Here is a 21,601-nt window from a genome sequence, read left to right on the forward strand (position 1 = left end):
CAGCTGTATTCCAACTTTGGGGGAAGGGCCAAAGGTCACCGGTTCCATCCCTGGTGCCTCCAGTTAAGAGAAAGGTTGTCTGTCCACAATTTGAAATGTTGCACTCAAGGGAGGAGAAAGGTTGATGGGGAGGCTACTGTTGAGTTGTGGCTACTGCTAGACCTCTTCAAAGCAGATTCTCTGAAGTTACTGTATTTTTTGCTCTATAAGACGCACCAGACCATAAGACTCACCTAGTTTTTGGAGGAGGGAAACAAGAAAAAAAAATCCAAATCCCAGAAGCCAGAACAGCAAGAGGGATCACTGCGCAGCGAAAGCAACAATCCCTCTTGCTGTTCTGGCTTCTGGGATAGCTGCACAGCCTGCATTCACTCCATAAGATGCACACACATTTCTCCTTACTTTTTAGGAAGGGAAAATTGAGTCTTACAGAGCGAAAAATACGGTAATCATCATGACTAACTCCCCATGCAGGGAGGAGGAAGCCAAGCAAGGACTGCCCTCCGCCTCCTTCTCCCAGCGGTATCTCCCACTGGATGTGACCCCAATGTGGGGGTCAACCTGCTGCCCCTGCTCCAGTTGGTCTGGCTGGCAGAGGCAGTGTGCCTCTGAATGGCAGTTGCCGGGAAATGCAAGTCAGTAGAACTCTGTTGCATGCAGGTCCTGCTTGCAGGGTTCCCAGAGGCATTTAGTCTGCCACTATGAAAATAGGAGGAGCCTTTGGTCTGATCCAGCAGGGCTGCTCTTATGAATAACAGTGAGAGGAGGCTGCTGCCTTCACGCCCCACCTGGCAGCTTCCTGGAGCCATCTGATTGGCCACTGTGGGGATACAGGCTGTTGGGACTAGACGGGCCTTTGGCTTGATCCAGCAAGGCTCTTCCTATGTTCTCACGTTGCCAGGTGGCCTCAAATTATTCCACTGTTTCAAACTCAATTTCAGCACAGTTCCAGGTGCTATTCCTTTTATTCAAATGTCTCCAACCTGCACTCTTTTGCGATAAACCAATATCCACTTTATTGCCAGGATTGTAATAGGACAATTAGCAAACCAATATTGCCAGGGAAATAAAATAACAGGGCTTTGTCTTTGTCTTTTTGCATTTTTATAGCATACAAATATTTGTGGCGCGTGCACACACCTGCCCCTACCCTCTAAAAAACCCCCTCAGATAAATTGCCCTATTAATGAAGCTACCATCTTCGCTTCTAGCCAAATTGCCTGCTAATGGGACCTGTTTTTATATACCCCTTCCCCATATTTCTAATTTGTTCTTTTATAAGTCTCACTTGGACGATTTCGGTTTTATGAAGTTCTTGGCAAGGGGAGGGAGAACAAAGCCTCTGCCTTTTTTCTTTTCTGCCTTTTTTTGATAGACGCTGAGCGGATATGTGGAATACAGTCCCAAAACTGATCCATTTGAGATGAAATGCATGGAAGCAGACCTGGTGCGTCCCGTGAATATCAGCCTCTGGCAATGCCCACCGATCTGCCACCTTATCTGCTGGCAACTGGAAGCACGAGTTGTACAGTGTAATGTGCCATTTTTGCAGCTCCCTTTTCAGACATTGTCTTGCTGGCCTGCCTGGCAACAGAAGTCATCTGGGCCAGATGATCCCACCTCTCCTCCTCCATGGGCTGTTCTGGGGGTTTGTCAAATCTCCCAAGCAGCTCTGAGGGGGGCGCAAGGGAAGGACAGGGGAGAGAGTCATGTTGTGCTAGCAGATTCTGTTGCGCCGGCTTCCATTAGTGCACCAACTTAGTTGACTCTGCCACACTGGGTTGTATCCACTGCTAGTCAGTCTTACCCAGAACAAACCCACTGAAATCAACAGACCCAAGTTAGCCATGTCCATGCATTTTAATGGGTCTACTCTGAGTAGGATTAGCATTTGGTGCAAGCTATAAGGATGGGTCCAGCGTTAATCCTCACCCTGTTTTTTGGTGGTAATATTTTAATGGAAGTTTTTAGACCCTTCAAACTGTATTTTCCATTGTCACAACTTGCCCTGGGACAGGCCTCAAAGTGGAAGGCGGGTAACAATTTAAGAGAATAATGACACTTGGGGTTTCATTTTTTCTCTCTAAAGGGTGCAAGCAGCCTGTTGTGTGGACACCACTTATAGGGTAGGAGGGATGGTTTTCAGAGAGGCCAACCCAAGCCAAAAGTAGGGGGGTGTCATGTGCAGATCGGACACAGAGGAACGGTGGGAAGAGCCAGCTGAGGAACCCCCAAGGGAAGGCGGCTCGGAGCCCAGGAAGTGGTGGTAGGACTACTGGGAGTCCCAGAGAAGACCGGGAAGAGGAGGTGTTGCAAGCTGAGGAGGTAGCAGGGCTTTGTGAGCTAGGAGAGTCCAGAATCAGAGGCGGACATGAAGCAGGGGAGTAGAAGGAGGCACAGAGGCAGAGATGAGTCAGGCTGGTGAAGAGTCAGGGGTGTCTCCCCCTCCTGCTGCGACAAGCTCCCACCCCTCTGTCTCCCTCGGACCACTCCTCATTGCCCCATTACCTCTGGTGGTTCCCCAGCTGGTTCCTCCCACCACTCCCCTGCGCCCAACCAGTAGAGGTGAGGTGGGCATTGCTAGGGTCGGTTGTCCTCCCCCCGCACCCTGCTTCTCTATCTAACCCGGGATTCTCCTGGTGCCACCCCTGGAGATCCCTCAAGGGCTCTGATTACCTCCTCGTCCTCTGCGCTTCTTCCTCCGCTTGCCAGCGCCGCCCGCTAAGACCCCCTTGGGGTTTACCTTCGAGCTGGAGTGGGACATGGGGAGTGGGTTTCTGGCGGAGTGCTGAGTGGGCCCGGGCGGCCTCGCCTCTGCGCCGGCTTCCTGGCCATGGGCAGGACCCTCCTCACACCCTCCTTCCTCCTGGGACGAGCTCCCCTCCAGCGAAACCTCGCTGCCTCCCGCCCTTGGGCTTGCAGCCTCCAGCAGGGTCTTTTCTGGAGACTGTCTCTGGGCTCGGCCAGTCCCTGTAACCGGGTCTCCTTTAACTGGGTTTGTCTCAAGGTCCCTCAAATTCATTCCGGAGGGACCCTGGAGGCCCACGGCCTCCGCTTGCTCACTGCTGCTCAGTTCAAAGTTGCTGACGGTCTCTGCGATGGGCTCCAGTCTGAGGGCCATCTCTTTCGACCTCAGCGGAGGCTGCGGCCTGCTTTCCTCAGCGCCCATATCCTCGCCTTGTTCACTTGGAAGACAGAAGATTGATCGCTTGCTGGGGAGCTCCATGGATGACGCCCATCTGTGCTCCGGACAGTGGCTGTAAAAATAACCAAAGAGGAACTGCAAGTTCAGATAGCAATGGAGCCAATGCGGAAGAGACCAGGGTTTGAATCCCTCACCCCGCTGTGAAGCTCACTGGAGTGGCCTTGGGGCAGTCCCTGCCTCAGCGTGGGGCCTGCCCTACAGGGTTGTTGTGGCAATAAAATGGGGACGGGGAGAGAACAATGCCGTTCGAATCCCTGCAATAGGGTGAGCTCCCATTGCTTGGTCCCTGCTCCTGCCAACCTAGCATTTGAAAAGCACGTCAAAGTGCAAGTAGATAAATGGGTACCACTCCGGCGGGAAGGTAACTGGCGTTTCCGTGCGCTGCTCTGGTTTGCCAGAAGCGGCTTAGTCATGCTGGCCACATGACCCGGAAGCTGTATGCTGGCTTCCTCGGCCAATAAAGCGAGATGAGCGCCACAACCCCAGAGTCAGTCACAACTGGACCTAATGCTCAGGGGTCCCTTTACCTTTACCTAATACCACTTTAAACAGCCAGGGCTTCCCCCCAAAGAATTCTGGGAGATGTGTTGCATAGAGTGCTGAGAGTTGTTAGGAAACCTAATATTCCCATGAAAGAACTACAGTTCCCAGAGTTCCCTGTGATGAGGGATTGGTTGTTAGGCCACTCTGGGAATTGCAACTCCTTAAGGGAATAGGGCTCTCCCTAGACACTACACAACTAGATGGCCCAATGGTATGACTCCCCACCAGGGAGGCTTCTGCGTTCCCATTTCCTATTGGAATGGCCAAAGCTCAGTAGTAGAGTATCTACTTTGCATGCAGAAGGTCCCAAGTTCAATCCCTGGCATCTCCAGGTAGGGTTGGGAGAGACCCCTGCCTGAAACCCTGGAGAGCTGCTGCTGCCAGTCAGTGTAGACAGTACTGAGCTAAGCAGACCAATGGTCCGACTCAGGGTAAGGCAGCTTGCCTAAATGATAAAGAAACGAAGACCCAACCCAAACAGAAAGCAAAGCAACAGAAGCTCTAACCTTAACTTGGCACGCCCTAAATGCTTTAATAAAGCATTTGTGAGTTTGTATTCCAGCCGAGCCATACGGAAGTCTAAAGCCAGCCAAACTCCCCGCTTCCCAAGCAGGCCCGGGGTTTTGGAGGCTCGGCGTGTGTTTTTTTCTCTGTGCTCAGGCGACACCAGCGTCTCAAGCGGCCCAGCCCTGGCACTCTGAGCATCTATAGGCAGCAAACTATTTTCCCTCTTCCTGGGCAGCTCAAAGGCAGGTCTCAACACTATCAACAAGGGCCAGTCGCCTAGCAACTGCTGCTTAGGAACTGTTGCTAGAATTGTGAAGGATTTCCTGCATTAGTGAGCAGGCTTGATTTCTGCCCCGGGGACTTTGTGGTGCATATGTTTGAGGACTCCAGGTTTGCAGCGGCACAGTGGGCTCTTCTGAGTCCCGGCAGACCTTTGCCCTGCCTCCCACAATGCCCTGGGTCAATGTGAGCCAGAGGCATTGTGGGAAATCAAAATGGCAGTCAGTACTGGGCCAGGGGGTGGAACTAAAGAGAAAGTGGGGTGCCCACGCAGATGGAAGCACATAGGCCCTATCAGAACAGGGCTGGCGCTGGACATGAAAAGTCCTCACTATCGTGTGCCAAGCTTGTTCCAAGGCGTCCCGATAAATTGCCACAGGAAACTTTGCACTCTGGAATGCTGGGAAAAGAAGGCAGAATGACAGCAGGACTCCACAAATCTATACAATGATGGCCTTGGTCCATCAAACTCATTATTGTCTACTCTGACTGGCAGTGGTGCTCCAGGTGTTTCCCAGCCCTACCTGGGGAAGATCTGCCCTTCCCCGTCACTCATAATGAAAAACAAGTGAGTTTGGAATTGGCTGCGGAAGCCTGAGTGGGCGGAGTCAGTCCGGGGCCTGAAGGTTCTTCGCAGAGAAGGCTGCCCCCTGCAGTTCAAAGGCTCGCCACACGGGGCAGCTGTGCATAGATCCTGGCAACACCAAGGGCATTGGGAAGCTGCTGGGTTTTGTACGGAGCTCTGTGCATGCCCCGCCCCGTTGGCACAGAGTCACAGTTCATGTCCTGCCCCCGTTCACATCAGCAGTGCACACTGAAAAGCCGCCACCTCAACAGGCAACTTGATTGTGATTGTGCGCATGCGCATAGCAAGATTCCTTTGGTGTGAGGTCTCCATAGTCAAACTCTGGAATTCGCTCCCATGGAAGGTAGCGACGGCCACCACTGGGATGGCTTAAGAAGAGGATTTGGGCTCCCCCATTCTTACCTTTTGCCCTGTGCTTTTTAGAAACAGGTGCATGTTTTAAAGCAGGGGTCAGCAATGTAAGGCCCATGGGCCACAAGCGGCCCATGGGGGTCGTTTAACCAGCCCACAAGCTGACCCTGAACCAAGTAGCCCACTCAGCTGTGCTAAACTGGTGCAGCGTGGCACGGGAACTTGCTTTTGCGGTGCCGGAAATCGTGTCTGCGCATGTGCAGGCACTGGAAATCGTGTCTGTGCAGATGCAAACACCGGATATCGCAGGCCCACAGAGGGATCTCTGCTGGAGTGAACCACCCCAGGCAAGGTAAACCTTGCCGACCCCTGTTTTAAAGCCCAGTGCCCCAGCGCTTCCTCCCCTGACCCCGCCTCCCCCATGAAAACCCGCTACTTTATACTGAATTGGAGCAAATGGCAATTAGGAATTGCCATTTGCTCTAATTCAGCAGTAAAGAACAAGTTTTCACCTGGGGAAAAACAGCAACAAAACACCAGCACTCAGATATGGACCTGGAAAGTGGGAGATGGGGTGTGTGTCTCTACCTCTCCACATGTGGGAAAATGACAGGATATATGATATAAATATGGTAAAGGGCCTTGTAGGTATTTTCTTTCTCTTGCCCTCTTCTCTTTTTTCTCTGGTATTATTATTATTATTATTCCTGTTTTGTAGATTAGCCTAATACTTACTGTATTTTATGTCAAAAAAGTCCAATTTTTCTTAAAAAAAGAAAGAAAGAAAAAGAAAGCCCAGACCTGTTACCTGAGCAAAAGTAAGTGTGGATGAGCTCTTAGTCAAATTCATGGCGACTCTCCAATGGCTACTAGCCACAATGGCTATGCTGAACCTTCACTGTCGGAGGCAAATTGTCTCTGAGTAATACCAGCTACTGGAACTGCAAGTGGGGCGAGGGCTGCTAAAGTCAGGTCCTACTCGCAGACCTTCCACTGGGACACCTGGCTGACCACCACAGGAAGAGGAGGCGGGACCAGGTGAGCCTTTGGCCTTATTCCGAGGAGCTTAAGTCCTTCCTCTGACTGCAATATGTGGCAAGTCTATTACATTTGAAGGCTTCTTCCGGATGACCTGTTTATTGAGCATTCATCCTGATTTCCTTGCACATTGCTTACGCGGAGGTTAGACTACGGTATTGATGGAGCATTCTCTCAATGCTCCATGGAGGACAGGGTGTGGACCCAGAGCATTCCCCATCCTGCACTTAATGAGATCATGTAACAATTCTGGGTCTACAAACTAGAGGAACAAGGAATTGCCCGGAACCACTTTATTCTTCAAAGCCTCTGAAACAACGTCTAGGTCTCTGGAACTGCCTGGATCATGTGACCTTAGGGCAAGTCCTCAAATGTCCAAATTCTCAACACCAAGGAAATAAATTATAAATTGTTGACCTAGGGTGCTGTAATCCCCTTTACTTCTGCAAACCCAAATTTCCAGTTATGCGATTGTATGCGTAATGCAAAATCCAGACCATCTGCAGGCGGCCCTACTCATTCTCCTGAGTTGGGGCCATGGGAGTGTGTTCCAAAGTCCTGCCTTAACAGCGTCACTGCAAGAGACCCTCTCAGTGCCCACTGAGACTGGTGATAATAATATTATAAGAATAATTTATTATTTATACCCCGCCCATCTGGCTGGGTTTCCCCAGCTGCTTCCAGCAGGATATTAAAAACACGGTAAAAGATCAAGCATTAAAAACTTCCCTAAACAGGGCTGCCTTCAGGTGTCTTCTAAAAGTCAGATAGTTGTTTATTTCTTTGAAATCTGGTGGGAGGGCGTTCCACAGGGTGGGCCCCACTACAGTGGTGCCTCGGGTTACAGACGCTTCAGGTTACAAACTCCGCTAACCCAGAAATAGTACCTCGGGTTAAGAACTTTGCTTCAGGGTGAGAACAGAAATTGTGCAGTGGTGGTGCAGCGGCAGCGGGAGGCCCCATTAGCTAAAGTGGTACCTCAGGTTAAGAACAGTTTCAGGTTAAGAATGGACCTCCAGAACAAATTAAGTTCGTAACCCGAGGTACCACTGTACCGAGAAACCCTCTGCCTGGTTCCCTGTAACTTGGCTTCTCACAGTGAGGGAACTGCCAAAAGGCCCTCGGCGCTGGACCTCAGTGTCCAGGCAGAACAATGAGGGTGGAGATGCTCCTTCAGGTATACTGTTGAGGAAAAATGGCAGGGAGACCAACAGCCTAATGCTAGGCTTGTCCTCATCTTCCTCCCTGCTGGATTCTACAAATGGCAATGTTGAGATTAAGGAGCAGGAGGAAGCACACAGGCAGGGCTACCCTCTGGACTGAGTGGAACTAAGAAGACCAGCAGGTGGGTTCCAACTCAGGGCAGACTGAGGCCCAGTGGCGTAGCGTGGGTTGTCAGCACCCGGGGCAAGGCAAGTAATTTGTGCCCCCTAACCCGTGGATTTGCGCCCCCTAACCCTAACCCCCTGATGTTGTGCCCGGTGCGGCCGGCCCCCCCTGCACCCCCCACGCTACGCCACTGCTGAGGCCCGCAAGCACTTTGGCAGAACGGCAGCTGGTATTGCGCACACCAGGTTCACTGGCCTTTCTGGGTTGCAACCGAGCTTTTCAGATCATCATTTGTTCCTTCTCTTCTGAGCAGCAGCAGCTTAAAGCGCGGCTCAGGCAGAGCCTTTGAAATTGTAATGACACCTTTGATTTCCAATCCGCAGGCGGAGGCCAGGGCACCGGAGACCAGGAGCGAGGAGAGGGGAAGGGGGGAGGGAGAGTTTCGGGAGACAATGGTGGGCGTCGACCATTTCCAGAGGCACTGCGCCGGGGATGAAAAATTATACGGTCCTCGACGCCAACGGAATGACAATGGCAGGGTGGCGGGGAGCGCTAGGGGGAAACACACCCGGGGAGGGCTGCAAAGTCCAGAGCTGTGGAGGTGATCGAAACAAACCTCGCTTGCTGCTTCCTTTTGGAAACTAGGCATTGCTTTGGAAGTTTGCGAGAAACACACACATCCCAAATTAAGCATGCATGACGGACAGAAGATGAATTTCCAGCGGGGACCCTGGGAGTGCCCCATTGAAAGACTGTAAGATGAGAACGGCTGGGTCGTGTCAATGGCCCGGCTAGTTTTCTCAGGGGCCAACCAGATGTCCACTGTGGGAAGCCTGATAGAGCTGTGCGTGAGTGCTGCGGCAACTCTGCCCGCCTGTGATTCCCAGCAGCTGGTATTCAGAGGCATAATGCCTCTGGCATTGGAGGCAGAACAAAGACATCATGGCTAGTAGCTACTGGTAGCATAGCTGTCAACTTTCTCCTTTTCTGGCGAGGAATCCTATTCGGAATAAGGGAATTTCCCTTTTAAAAAGGGAAACGTTGACAGCTATGACTGGTAGCTCCATGAATTTATCTAATCCTCTTTTGAAGCCATCTAAGTTGGTGGCTGTTTCTGCCTCTTGTGGGAGGGAGTTCCATAGTTTAACAATATGCCGCGTGAAGAAGGAGTTTTATCTATTGCAAATCATCCAACAGCTTCATTGGATGTCCAGGAGTTTCTAAGTGTTACGTGAGAGGGAGAAACACTCTTCTCTCTGCACAATCTGAAAGGGTGCCTTTCCTTGACCTGCTACTTTTCTAGGTGCAGGGATATTTGAAACATTTAATCTGTTCTCGCAATGGCCAGTCGCCGATGGGCGATTCCTGAGCGCAACAATTTTCTCACCACTTGCAATGCCTAGCAGGTGGAATTCAGAGCCCTACTGCCTTCAACAGGAAATGTAGAACATAGTTATAATGGCTAGTAGCCACTGATAGTCTTCTCCTCTCTGGATTTGCCTAACTCTCTTTTAAAGTCAGTGAACTTGGTGGCCACCGCTGCTTCCTGCAGGAGCAAGTTCCATAATTTAACTAGGTGCTACATGGAGAAGTCCTCCTTTTTGCCTGCCCCAAATCTCCCAGCATTCAACAGGGCAGACACTTGCCTGACACAGATGCCTTGGAGCCACGTCTCGATGGATTTGAAGTGGTACTCCATGTCCCCATAGGTGCTGGAGACAAACTTGTAGGAATCAAAGACTTGTGATTTGCCCCGTTTCCACCTGGCCCCTAGGCTGCGCTCTCCATACCCCAACCAGATTTCCACGTGGACAATGTCGTGGGGCTGCCTTTTTCCTGCAGAGAGGGAAGGAGTACATTCTTGGGGAACAGCCTTTGAAAACTGGCGTGTTTAGCTACACCTGGAAAGGGGTGAGGAAGAGGGGAGCCTAAATGCATCAGAATTCTGGCACTGGAGAATCCCCTCAGCGCCTGCCCTAGGAAGAGGAAGAAATTGGATTCAGATGGTCCCATGAGGGGTGTGCATGTGCTGAAGGGTTCAGATGAAGACAGAAACTGGTGTCTGAATGGAGTGGCAAAACATTTCGAAGCCAAGATTTTGAGGCCATCAGGCACATTTGGAATTTTGAGGAAGTGCTGCTGGCGTTGGTCATGAAATGGCTGTCCTGGGCGATGCGGAACATCACAAAATGTCTGCCATGAGGGTATGGCATATTATAAAATGGCTGCTGGGGATGTGATATATCACCAACATGGCACCTTTTGGGTGCAGCAGTGCCTGCAAGGCCTTCCCCTGGTGCCCACAAAGATGCTCAGTGCTCCTCTCACCACCTTCGATTCCCTTGGAAAAGTGCATAGAGTTGAAGGAGGAAGTTTGGAGAGCGGGACTCTTTCCCACTTTGTTTTTCAACTCAGTGTGCTTTTCAAGGCTCGGATAAAGTCTCTTGGATCTGGCTTTTGCCCAGTTCCCTTGGAAAAGCCAGGTGTGTGTGTGTGTGTGTGTGTGTGTGTGTGTGTGTGTGTGTGTGTGCTCCTGCTTGCTCGGTTTCTTTTTCGAAGCAGGGAAGTTGACCTGAGGGATGGGAGGGACAGAAGTGTTCAGATGGCACCTGCTGAAACATAGAAATGTGCCATGGAACCCCCCCTAAAGAAAACCCCAATGACAACTGGTGAGCTTGAGATAAGAAGAAAGGCAAAAGGATGGGAGGAAGATTCAGAAAAGGACAGGAAGAGGAGTATGATGGACAGCACAGGCCACATTACGTTGTGTGTCAAAGTAAGTTCCTGAAATGAAGATGAGATCTCCTGGTTTCAGATATTCCTCGCTGGGTAATGTAATAGGAAGAGTGTCATACTGATAAGCTTGGTTTCCTAAGCCCATGCAGAAGCCAAACTCTTCTGTCAGGTCCCACATTACTCTCCGGATGAACCCGCAACAGTCCAGGAAGAGCGGAGAGTTGTATTCTGGAGCTGTGGAAGAAATTGAAGCAAAGGTCAGCTGGAAAGTGGAATATTGTTGAAGCAAAAGCATCCGGAGGGAAAATGAGCAATGGGGAACAGATGAGCAGACCAGGGACTCAGCTACGTTAGTCAAGAAACAGCATGCAACACCAGATGGCACCAGAGAGCAAAATAATTTCTAAGTGATTTTCCATAGCGGTTTTTTTTCCTTTCAACAATATAATTTCTTACTTATTTATAGTGTTTCTTTCCCTGCGTGTAGATTCACCTCAGGTAAGAAGAAACTCCAGCGTCCAGCAAGTTTCCCACAGGCATCTGGTCAGTCATAGTGAGAACAAGATGCTGGACTAGATGGGCCTCATCCAGCAGGGCTCTTTTGACGTCCTTACGAAAGAAAAGTGTTTGGACGGATTGCTTATTTCAGCAGTATTTTGGTGTCACAGGGAGTCTCCCTTTCCTACACCCTCGCTTTTCGAAAACAAAACAGCCTGGGAAAGCAAATGGCTCTTACTTCCAGCTTGATGGTATTTCTGTGCGTAAGGGATGCCGATGTAACTCTTCGCCCGCTCGAGAAACTTCATCCGGAGTTGCCACTGGTCATCCGGATCCAGATTTCTGGGCACAGGCACTTTCTTCCGAGCAACCCTCCTGAGTTCCTCCTAGAACCAAAAGGAAGTGAGCGGGGAGTGAAATGGAAGCAAACTAATGATCGCTCGGACTTTGGGGCGCATTGCTGTACGTGATATGGAAAGTACCTTTAAAGCCTCTCTCCCTCTCTCCCTCTCTCATAAAGAACCCAAGGAGAGCTCTGCTGGATCAGGGCAGAGGCCTCCCTTGCTGAACCTCCTGTTTCCCATAGCAGGCAATTGGCTGTCTCCAGGAAGTCCACAAGCAGGCCAGAAACACAACCATTAGGCAAAGCAGCATACAAACATGTAAATATTAGGCGAGATTTACCAATGAATTTTCATGAGGGCTTTTTTTAAAAAAAGAAAGAAATTTCCCCACTTCCGCCCCACCCTCCTCTCCTGAACCCAGGACCCGGGAGCGAGTCCTCGGTTAGCAACAACGGAACAGCTGCTTTGCTCCCTGTTAAATCCTGCTGATTTGAGAGAAAGAGGAAGGCACACACACAGCCCCCCTGGGATTACAAAAAAGGACCTGCCGCCGCTGTCAGGACCGCACCAACTAAGCCGACACAAATCCTACATTGCAGGGGGTTGGACTAGATGACCTTTGGAGTGTCTCTTCAAACTCTGCAATTCTGCAATTCAGTGAATAAATCCCAATTATGTGGAAATGGGAAAAGCAAGCTGGAGACTGGAAAAAAATAGAAACAGAGAAATTGAAATGGGCAGATTCTTCCGTCCCTACAGATTCTTCCATAGCCCTGATGATATTGCTGGACTCAAATGCCCATCAGCTCCAGCCTTTGTGGCCAAGCATGGGAGTTGCACTTCAGAGACGCGAGTGGCACTGTGGTCTAAACCACTGAGCCTCTTGGGCTTGCCGATTCGAATCCCCATGACGGAGTGAGTTCCTGGTGCTCTGTCCCAGCTCCTGCCGACCTAGCAGTTTGAAAGCACACCAGTGCAAGTAGATAAATAGGTACCATTGCAGCGGGAAGGTAAACAGTGTTTCTGTGCACTCTGGTTTCCATCATGGTGTCCCGTCGTGCCAGAAGCGGTTTAATCCTGCTGGCCACATGACCTGGAAAGCTGTCCGTGGACAAACGCCGGCTCCCTTAGCCTGAAAGCGATATGAACCCCATAGTTGCCTTTGACCGGACTTAACCTCCCAGGGGTCCTTTACCTTTATCTTTTGCCTGCACTTCAGCAACATCTGGAGGTCTCAGACCTGGCAGGCCAAAATATATGGAGAGCAGCAGATTGTGCAAGGCTGGTTCATCACCAGGGGTGATGAACCTTTGCCCCTCCAGATGTTGCTGGACTCCCATCAGCACTGACCAGCAGGGCCAGTGATAATGGGAGTTGTAGTCTAGCAACATCTGGAGGGCTACAGCTTCTCCACCCCAGTTCTGCATGGACTGGCAGTGACTCTCCAGGGTTTGGGACATGCCTCTCCTTCCTCAGAGCCAATTCTGCGCATTTCTGAAGAGCAATGAGAGACATCCTCTTGCACAAACCCTTGCAAAAATCCACCAGTTGCTGCTTAACTCTGCCAACGTGAATACAGGAGAAGGGAAAATCTCCTAAAAGGCCATCCAGGCTGGCAAATAAGCTGATTTCAACAGAGGCCACAAGATGGCACTGTAGAGTCATCTCCGTTTCCTTCCCACCTGCTCTGCTCTTGCTAGAAAATACTATATTCTTATGCTCAACCCCACTTTTCCAAGCAGGTAAAGAGTCCAAGCATTCACTTGGGTTTGGTTGTGGGGGAAGGGGGTCTTTGGGGAGATTGTTGGTGCTTCCTAATATTTGTGTGTGTTTGCAAATATATAGGTTAAGCCAGTGCTTTTATTCTAAAAAAATGTTTAGGGGTATTCTCATTTTCCTAAAGGCAAAGGTAAAGGTACCCCTGACCATTAGGTCCAGTCGCGGATGACTCTGGGGTTGCGCACTCATCTCGCTCTATAGGCCAAGGGAGCCGGCGTTTGTCCGCAGACAGCTTCCAGGTCATGTGGCCAGCATGACTAAGCCGCTTCTGACAAACCAGAGCAGCGCACAGAAACGCCGTTTACTTTCCCGCTGGAGCAGTACCTATTTATCTACTTGCATCTGACGTGCTTTCGAACTGCTAGGTGGGCAGGAGCTGGGACCGAGCAACGGGAGTTCACCCCGTCGCGGGGATTCAAACTGCCGACCTTCCTACTCATATTGAAATACTGCCCTTCAATGAGGCCAAACTTAGATTTATGAAATGATTAGGGGTATGCATCCCCCCAGAAAAAAAGCACTGGGTTAAGCAGAGGCAAGAAGCCCAAACTCTCCAACAGACTATAAAAGTCCTCTGCTTCCACATCAAGATACCCAGGTGGATCCAGAGGTCAAATTTAACTCACTGTGTCTCACTCAGACTTAGGGATGGACGGATCGGTCCTTTTTGGTTTCTCTCATTTCCCCAGTCTTCAGTTCAGTTTGCCACATTTCCCTGTCAGTTTGAGAACTTTGTTTTTAAGGCCTGACAAAATCCACCAGCGTTTTATAGCACACATTTCTCCTCCTAACATGTGTATTTTTGCAAAGGAATTCCCCCCCCCCACTGAATGCATTTCACTTTATTTTCAGTAATAGATGCATATACATGCACACTTCCTCCTAATATTAGATACCGTATTTTTTGCTCTATAAGACTCACTTTTTCCCTCCTAAAAAGTAAGGGGAAATGTGTGTGCGTCTTATGGGGCGAATGCAGGCTGCGCAGCTATCACAGAAGCCAGAACAGCAAGAGGGATTGCTGCTTTCACTGCGCAGCGCTCCCTCTTGCTGTTCTGGCTTCTGAGATTCAGAATATTTTTTTTCTTGTTTTCCTCCTCCAAAAACTAGGTGCGTCTTGTGGTCTTGTGTGTCCTACAGAGCGAAAAATACGGTACCTATTGCCATGCCTTTGGCTGGAGAACTGCACCGTAAAATTCGGAAATGGGTGAATCTCGAAGGATTAGCTGCATTTCGGCTCACGGAAGTGCAAAGGAGGAGAGTTTTCTACTTAGAGTAGACCCAGTGAATAGAACAGGCATGGCGTCAAATGAAGCTGCGTGTTGAAGGATTCATGACAGATAAAAGAAAGTACTTGGCTAACATGTGGAATTTGGCCACTATGGGAACAGAATGCTAGACTAGGTGGGCCATTTGCCTGATGCAGCAGGCTTCTATTATGTCTAACTTGAATTAATTAATTTCAGTAAAACTTACTAGGAGACAGCCTCAGATTGCACCTGGGTTACCTCATCCATAGCTGGGAGTGAGGAGAAGGAGGTCTTCCTCTCTCTGCTAAGGGGGAATCTAGAACTGTTCCCCAAATAGTTCTGCATCACCAAACCAGTTACCTAAGTATTTAGTTTACCTAAAAATAAGAGGTGCCCGGTTGGAGCCAGCAGACAAGTTTGACCAACTTTCAGCTGGCCTTCTGGTCCCATTAACCCTCTCCTGTCTAACCACCAATCTGACGGCAATAATTCATTGGTACTCTGTTCCCCTTCTCCCCTTGCCAGAGGATGAGCAGAGAGTGCATTTCTCAAAGACCCGCAATTCCTTTAAGGCTCAGGAATCAAGATGCAAAGATGAAATAATGCCTGGGAAATCACTGGCAGTGCAGGTGCATATTCAACACACACCCTGGTAAGAACTATAAATCTGAGGCTTTGTTAAGGGCAAAACTGAGAAGGATCTAGCTGTAGTTTAGAGCTGGTAAAGACCAGCATTCCTCAACCTGGTGCTTCTCAGATGTTTTGGAATGATGAAGAAGTTGCATTTCTGCACTCAAGTGTCACACAATGAGACAACGTTGTTCATCAGGGCCTTCAACACTTCTGGGGCCTGCATGTTCCTGGCCAGCATAGCTATCCATCATCCTTGATCATAACTGCTTATTACTGCACACTTTTATGTTTAGAAGCACAGGAGCTGGAGGAAAGTTGGCAACTTTTACTTGGCTAAACCATGAAATCTGATGGTGGGGAGCGGGTCTAATTACCAGGGGCACAGATAAGATATACCTTCCTCAAGTTCAGAAGACAGATATATATCGTATCTAGTCCAACAGCCTTTGGGAAGATCACAAACACCTCACTAAATGCAGTTGCAAAAGCGAGCCTTTTCCCATTGTCCTAAACGAGATTAATCTACTTTAGTTGACCAGTAGGGGCCAGTTTTAGCAAGCAAGGGGTGATTTTAATAAGCAGGATTGGAAGTTAAGGGTTCCCCAATTTAATTATTATTTTTTAAAAGCTACTTTGCTTCTAGTGTGTTACAGGAAGAGGAATTAAGCTACTTTGCTTCTAGTGTGTTACAGAAAGTGGAAGACTGGCCTTCCATTCTACAAGGACAGAGAGATTTGCTAAACTGTTAAGCTGTGCACTAGCACAGTGAATTGACTGCATGCACCGTCTCATGAAATCTAGCCTCCAGATTACCCACTCCCTCCCTCGCTTCCCTTGAATTAGAGAGGCACCTTTGTGCATCCCTGTGTTAGCAGCCCTGCCAGGGAGCTGTATATAACCTTGTGTGTAACCCAACTGCAGGCTTGTCTTAAGAGAGCCAGGGGAGGGTGGTTCATTAAGCTGAATGGGGCAATACTCCACCAATCTCAGCCAACCCGCACCTGCCGTTGCTTCTTATTTAACCAGTCCAGGGAATGGCACTGCCTGTCAACTTCCTCCTCCTCCTCCTCAGACTCCCTTTGTCAATCTCAGCAGGGAGGAGGAGGAGGGCGGGAGGACAAAACTAGAATTCATTGGCTCTGCCTCTCATTGGCTCTGGCGCCACCTACTGTCGGGCTCCCTGCCTTCTTCCCCAATGTGCAACCAGCCACCACTGTGAGGAGCCCTGGGACAGAGTTAGTGGCAAGTGAGAGGGATACAACCCCCGAACCCAGAATCCTGTGTTTGAAGGTGACACGGGAGGGCAGAAGGCAAAACAAAAACATGACACAGCCAGTTCCTGACTTCTTGTTCTTCTCCCTGCCTGCATTTCCTGGCAGCCACAGGTTAAAATCTCAGTAGCTCTGTTGATGTGGGAGTCACCTGCCAACCGCGGCTTCCTGGCATGCTACCCACACTCATATTCCTAGGGGGTGTAGCTTCATAGCAACCAGTACATAACATCTGATGCCTGTATTCGCAACTGTGAAGGGCGAGGGAGCAGAGGCAGGGCGAAGCGGGGGGGGGGGAGCCAGAAGAAAAGCAGACCTCTGAGTCCCTACGCCAAACTTGCCTCCCCCCCCTCCAAAGCTCATCCTTAAGCAGTGGAGGCTGGTGCATTGGGGCAAATAGGGCAGTGCCCCACCAACTTCAGCCTGCCGCCAGCCAGCCTCCACCTGCCTGCCATCTTCTTCCTTCTCAACCTCAATGTTGCCCCTTGCAGAATTCAGCAGGGGGAACTGGAGGATGGCTGCAAAACCAGAATCAGTTGGTTCTGTCTGCCAGCAAGAGCTGTTTGACAGTGGAACGGTCTCTCTCGGGAGGTTGCGGACTCTCCTTCCTTGGAGGTTTTCAAGCAGAGGTTGGGCAGCCATCTGTCATGGATGCTTTAGCTGAGATTCTTGCATTGCAGGGGGTTGGACTAGATGACCCTTGGGGTCCCTTCCAACTCTAAGATTCTGTGATTCTGGTGTCCTGTTCCAGCTGCACTGATCTCAAGGACTCTGTGCCGGAAAGGACGCTCTCCATCAGTTTGAGGTGGGGGCCAAGCTGTTAAAACCACAGCCCTGCATGACTAGCAGTGAAAGAATCAGGAAACGGGCTTTAGCTGGGGATTCCTCCTCCTCCTCCCTCTCTGCCATTCCCAACCAGCCTCAACTTTGGGTGGAGTTAGCCTACCTTTCCCTGACATTGCTCCAGATCCCGCCAGGCGCCCAAAGGACAGGTTCCAGCTTGCAGAGAGGCAGCCAAGAGCAGAGGGGAAGTGAGGCTGGCTTGAAAAGAAGTGGACCTGGAGTCGCTCCTCAAAAGCACTCCCCCCAAACATAAGAAAAGTACTAAGGCTGGATCAGGCCAGTGGCTTATCTTGTCCAGCATCCTGTCCTCACAACGGCCAGTGGGATGCCTGTGGGAAACTGGTTTGCAGGACCTGAGCATAAGAGCTACAGTACCTATGGCGGTTTCACATAAATCCCTCTCCCCAGGGATCTCTGGGAATTGTAGTTCTGGGATGGAAATGGGGGTCTCCCAACAACTCCCAGCACCCTTAACAAACAACAGTCCCCAGGACTCTCTGGGGGAAGCCATGGCTGTATCTAGTTGTTTTAACAGTTCTTTACATGGGTGGTGTGGGACGCGGGTGGTGCTGTGGGTTAAACCACAGAGCCTAGGACTTGCCGATCAGAAGGTCGGCGGTTCGAATCCCTGTGATGGGGTAAACTCCTGTTGCTCGGTCCCTGCTCCTGCCAACCTAAGCAGTTTGAAAGCACGTCAAAGTGCAAGTAGATAAATAGGTGCCGCACCAGCGGGAAGGTAAACAGTGTTTCCGTGCGCTGCTCTGGTTCGCCAGAAGTGGCTTGATCATGCTGGCCACATGACCCGGAAGCTGTACGCCGGCTCCCTCGGCCAATAAAGCGAGATGAGCGCCGCAACTCCAAAGTCGGTCACGACTGGACCTAATGGTCAGGGGTCCCTTTACCTTTACATGGGTGGTGTGGATGGATGTCCTACTGCACAACAACAACAACAATTTTATTATTTATACTCTGTCCACCTGGCTGGGTTGCCCCAGCTACTCTGGGTGGATTCCAACATATATAAAAGGCATAATAAAACATTAAAAACTGCCTTAACACCTTCAGATGTCTTCCAAAAGTTGTAGAGTTACCGTACTTATCTCCTTGGCTCAGCAGTTGCATAGCTCCATACCCTCCCAAATTTCTCTGAGGAAAATTGAGATGTCCTAAGGAAAAGCGGGATCAAACCAGGAACTGGGAAGGCTTCTGTAAATCAGGGACTGTCTCTGGAAAACAGGGAGCCCTGGAGGGGCTGAAATGCCCTGAGGTGCCCTGAGAATGAAAGATTCAAACAATAGATGCCTCTTTCAGAGGGGAAGAAGACTTATGGGAGACTGGAGGACTTCTTTCAGCGTAGCACGGCTGAAGCGAGAAGCCTGCCAGGCATCTTCCTTAGGGTCACAGGTTTCTTTGATTGCATTCTGTCCACTGCTGAGTTCTGGGTCTCCTGAAGCCTGCAAGATATATTTGATTTTCTTCTGTGTCCAGACCCCAGCCTTGCATCAGCCACTGTTTAATGCTTAAACAAGCTGTGTTAAAAGGGAAGTGTCATCTCCAGATTGTGCTGGAGGGAGAAGAAGACGGCATGGGTCAGGTGCCCTAAGAAGTCAAGGCCCACCCCAGAGGTCACCTCTGGACTTAATTGCATAGAATAGGTCTTTGGAACCTCTGGATGTTGCTGAACTGCCACTCCCTAAAATGCCCTCGCAGCATTTCCAGGGCTGGGTTTTAATTGCATTATCCAAAATGTGTTTATATCCTCTACATTTTTAAAGAAATAAAGTAAAATACTACTGTTTGAAGTGTTGTTCCTCAAACCAGCTTCACACTGACTTAAAGGTAAAGGTAAAGGGAGGCCTGACCATTAGGTCCAGTCATGACCGACTCTGGGGTTGCGGCGCTCATCTCGCTTTATTGGCCGAGGGAGCCGGCGTACAGCTTCCGGGTCATGTGGCCAGCATGACCAAGCCACTTCTGGCGAACCAGAGCAGCGCATGGAAACGCTGTTTACCTTCCTGCCGGAGTGGTACTTATTTATCTACTTGCACTTTGACGTACTTTCAGACTGCTAGGTTGGCAGGAGCTGGGACAGAGCAATGGGAGCTCACCCCATTGCAAGGATTCAAACCGCCGACCTTCTGATCAGCAAGTCCTAGGCTCTGTGGTTTAACTCACAGCGCCACCCGCGTCCCCGACTGTAGCCCTTAAGCCATTCCTAATTCATTACATTTTAGAATATAAGAAAAGCCTGCTGGATGAGGCCAATGGCCCATCTAGTCCAGCCTCCTGTTCTCAAGTGCCCAACCAGGTGCCTCTGGGAAGCTCAAAAGCAGGACCCCAGCACAAGAGCAAATCTCCCCAACTGTGGTTTCCAGCAACTTCTACCATGGAGGCAGAGCCATCTTGCTTAGTAGCCCTTGATAGCCTTGAATCTGAGTAATGCTTTTTTAAAACCAGGCCATCACTGCCTCCCTCCTGCGGGAATGAGCTCCACAGTTTAACTATGAGCTGTGTAAGGAAAGCAGCTTCTTCTGTCTGTCCTGAATCTTCCAACACTTGGCCTTGTTGGATGCCAGTGAGTTCTAGTGTCATGAGAGAAGGAGAAAAACTTTGCTCGAGCCACTGTCTTTTAATGGATAGTGTAATTTGTGAGTTTGGAACCATTGTGCCAAAGAATGGGTAAAGTCATGCCAAAGGCATGTTTTGGCTTGCCATCTTGATTCAAAATGGCGCTTGGAATCCGAACGTCAACAGAAACCCCCCACCCCACGTCAGGTTTGGCAATGGTGTCTCGAGAGGCAGCCACACCTATGCTTAAAAACAGGTGAAGTCATGACAGAGCTATGGTTTGGTCCACCACCTTGAATAAAAATGGTGACTGACATCCATTGATGAAGCCTGCCTCCCCCACCTCACAGGAACCCCGATGCCAAGTTTGGCAATGATGTCTCAAGAGGCGGTCAAACCTATGCCAAAACAAAAAACAAAACAAAACAAAAAACACAGGCTAAACCTCACCGAAGCAACATTTGGGCCCTCCATCTTGATTCAAAATGGTGGCCGGCATCCCAGTTGCAAGGAAAAGTGTCGCCCCCACCTTGTTGAGTTTGGTGATGAAGTTGAAACCCAGCCAGATGGTGGGGGGGGGAGAGAAATAATTTGTTGTTGTTGTTATGAAGAAATCGGCAGTCAAGACAAACCACTTTCCAAAATATACAGCCGATTCTTCTTTCTCTCTTTTGCTTTTTTTAGTATTACATTTTTATGGTGTTTCTTACAGAGATTTTAACCTATGGGTCCTGTTTTGGGCAATTTCCTCCCTCTCGTTTTGAAGATTGAAGACAGGTGAAAGAAAAAACCAAGACACAGATGACATCAAGAGTGCCTTGGTCTGCTCTCAGAAGTTCTGCAGTGTGCTTCTGAGATGTTTATTTGTCCTCCGGTAGCCGGCTTTGCCGAGGGTGGGGGTGAATGGGAAGGAAAATGGAAGAGACAGTGTTGGGTTAAGGAGACTTGAGCGGAGGAGGCATCTGAAGCGGCTGCTCTTCTGATGTCCTTCATTTTCGCTTGTCAGAGAACATTCCCTGCACGTAAAGTCTAAGGAGAGGTGACCTTCAGTTTGCCAAGCAAGATGCAGAATGAGGTGACAGGAAGCGTCCTGAGAACGCTGGGATTTGTGGGAGGGAGTGCGTCGCAGCAAAGATGGAGTGTGCTCTGCTGCCAAACTGCAAAGGTATTGTGCCTGGACCTTCTCAGTCTATTAGGGTGAATGAGGCCCTGCTCCATCAACCTCCGTTCCCGCTCAGTCAGTCTCCACCTGCCTGCTTCCTTCCTTACAACCAGCCCAGTGGGTAACCCTGCCTGCCAGCTTCCTTCTCTCTTCCTCTCGAGAGCCAGTGTGCTGTAGTGGTTAAGAGCGGTAGTCTCATAATCTGGGGAACTGGGTTCACGTCTCCGCTCCTCCACATGCAGCTGCTGGGTGACCTTGGGCCAGTCACACTTCTTTGAAGTCTCTCAGCCCCACTCACCTCACAGAGCGTTTGTTGTGGGGGAGGAAGGGAAAGGAGAATGTTAGCCGCTTTGAGACTCCTTAAAGGGAGTGAAAGGCGGGATATCAAATCCAAACTCTTCTTCTTCTTCTTCTTCCTCGATCCAGTATATCTGAAGGAGCGTCTTCACCCCCATCGTTCTGCCCAGACGCTGAGGTCCAGCGCCGAGGACCTTCTGGCAGTTCCCTCGCTGCAAGAAGCTAAGTTACAGGGAACCAGGCAGAGGGCCTCCTCGGTAGTGGCACCCGCCCTGTGGAACGCCCTCCCACCAGATGTCAAAGAGAAAAATAACTACCAAACTTTTAGAAGACATCTGAAGGCAGCCCTGTTTAGGGAAGCTTTTAATGTTTAATAAGTTAT

General features: G+C 50.0%; 1 protein-coding gene across 3 annotated transcripts in view; it reads right to left on the reverse strand.

The window, feature by feature from the left end:
- LOC308590981 (uncharacterized protein) overlaps positions 1 to 21,601 on the reverse strand; it is a 220,976-nt gene that overhangs the window by 38,666 nt on the left and 160,709 nt on the right. For 2 of the 3 annotated variants that reach the window (XM_081201423.1, XM_081201424.1), the window contains 4 exons: positions 11,311 to 11,458; positions 10,602 to 10,808; positions 9,485 to 9,674; positions 2,677 to 3,257 (listed from right to left, as the gene is read on the reverse strand). In XM_081201423.1, coding sequence (XP_081057549.1) covers positions 2,677 to 3,257; positions 9,485 to 9,674; positions 10,602 to 10,808; positions 11,311 to 11,458 — 1,126 coding nt within the window. Of the gene's footprint in view, positions 1 to 2,676; positions 3,258 to 4,254; positions 4,335 to 9,484; positions 9,675 to 10,601; positions 10,809 to 11,310; positions 11,459 to 21,601 lie in introns of those variants that run through there. The other variant, XM_081201425.1, reaches the window with a different exon arrangement.

The sequence above is a fragment of the Podarcis bocagei genome (genome assembly GCF_964188305.1).
Source record: "Podarcis bocagei genome assembly, chromosome: 7".
Taxonomy (NCBI): domain Eukaryota; kingdom Metazoa; phylum Chordata; class Lepidosauria; order Squamata; family Lacertidae; genus Podarcis; species Podarcis bocagei.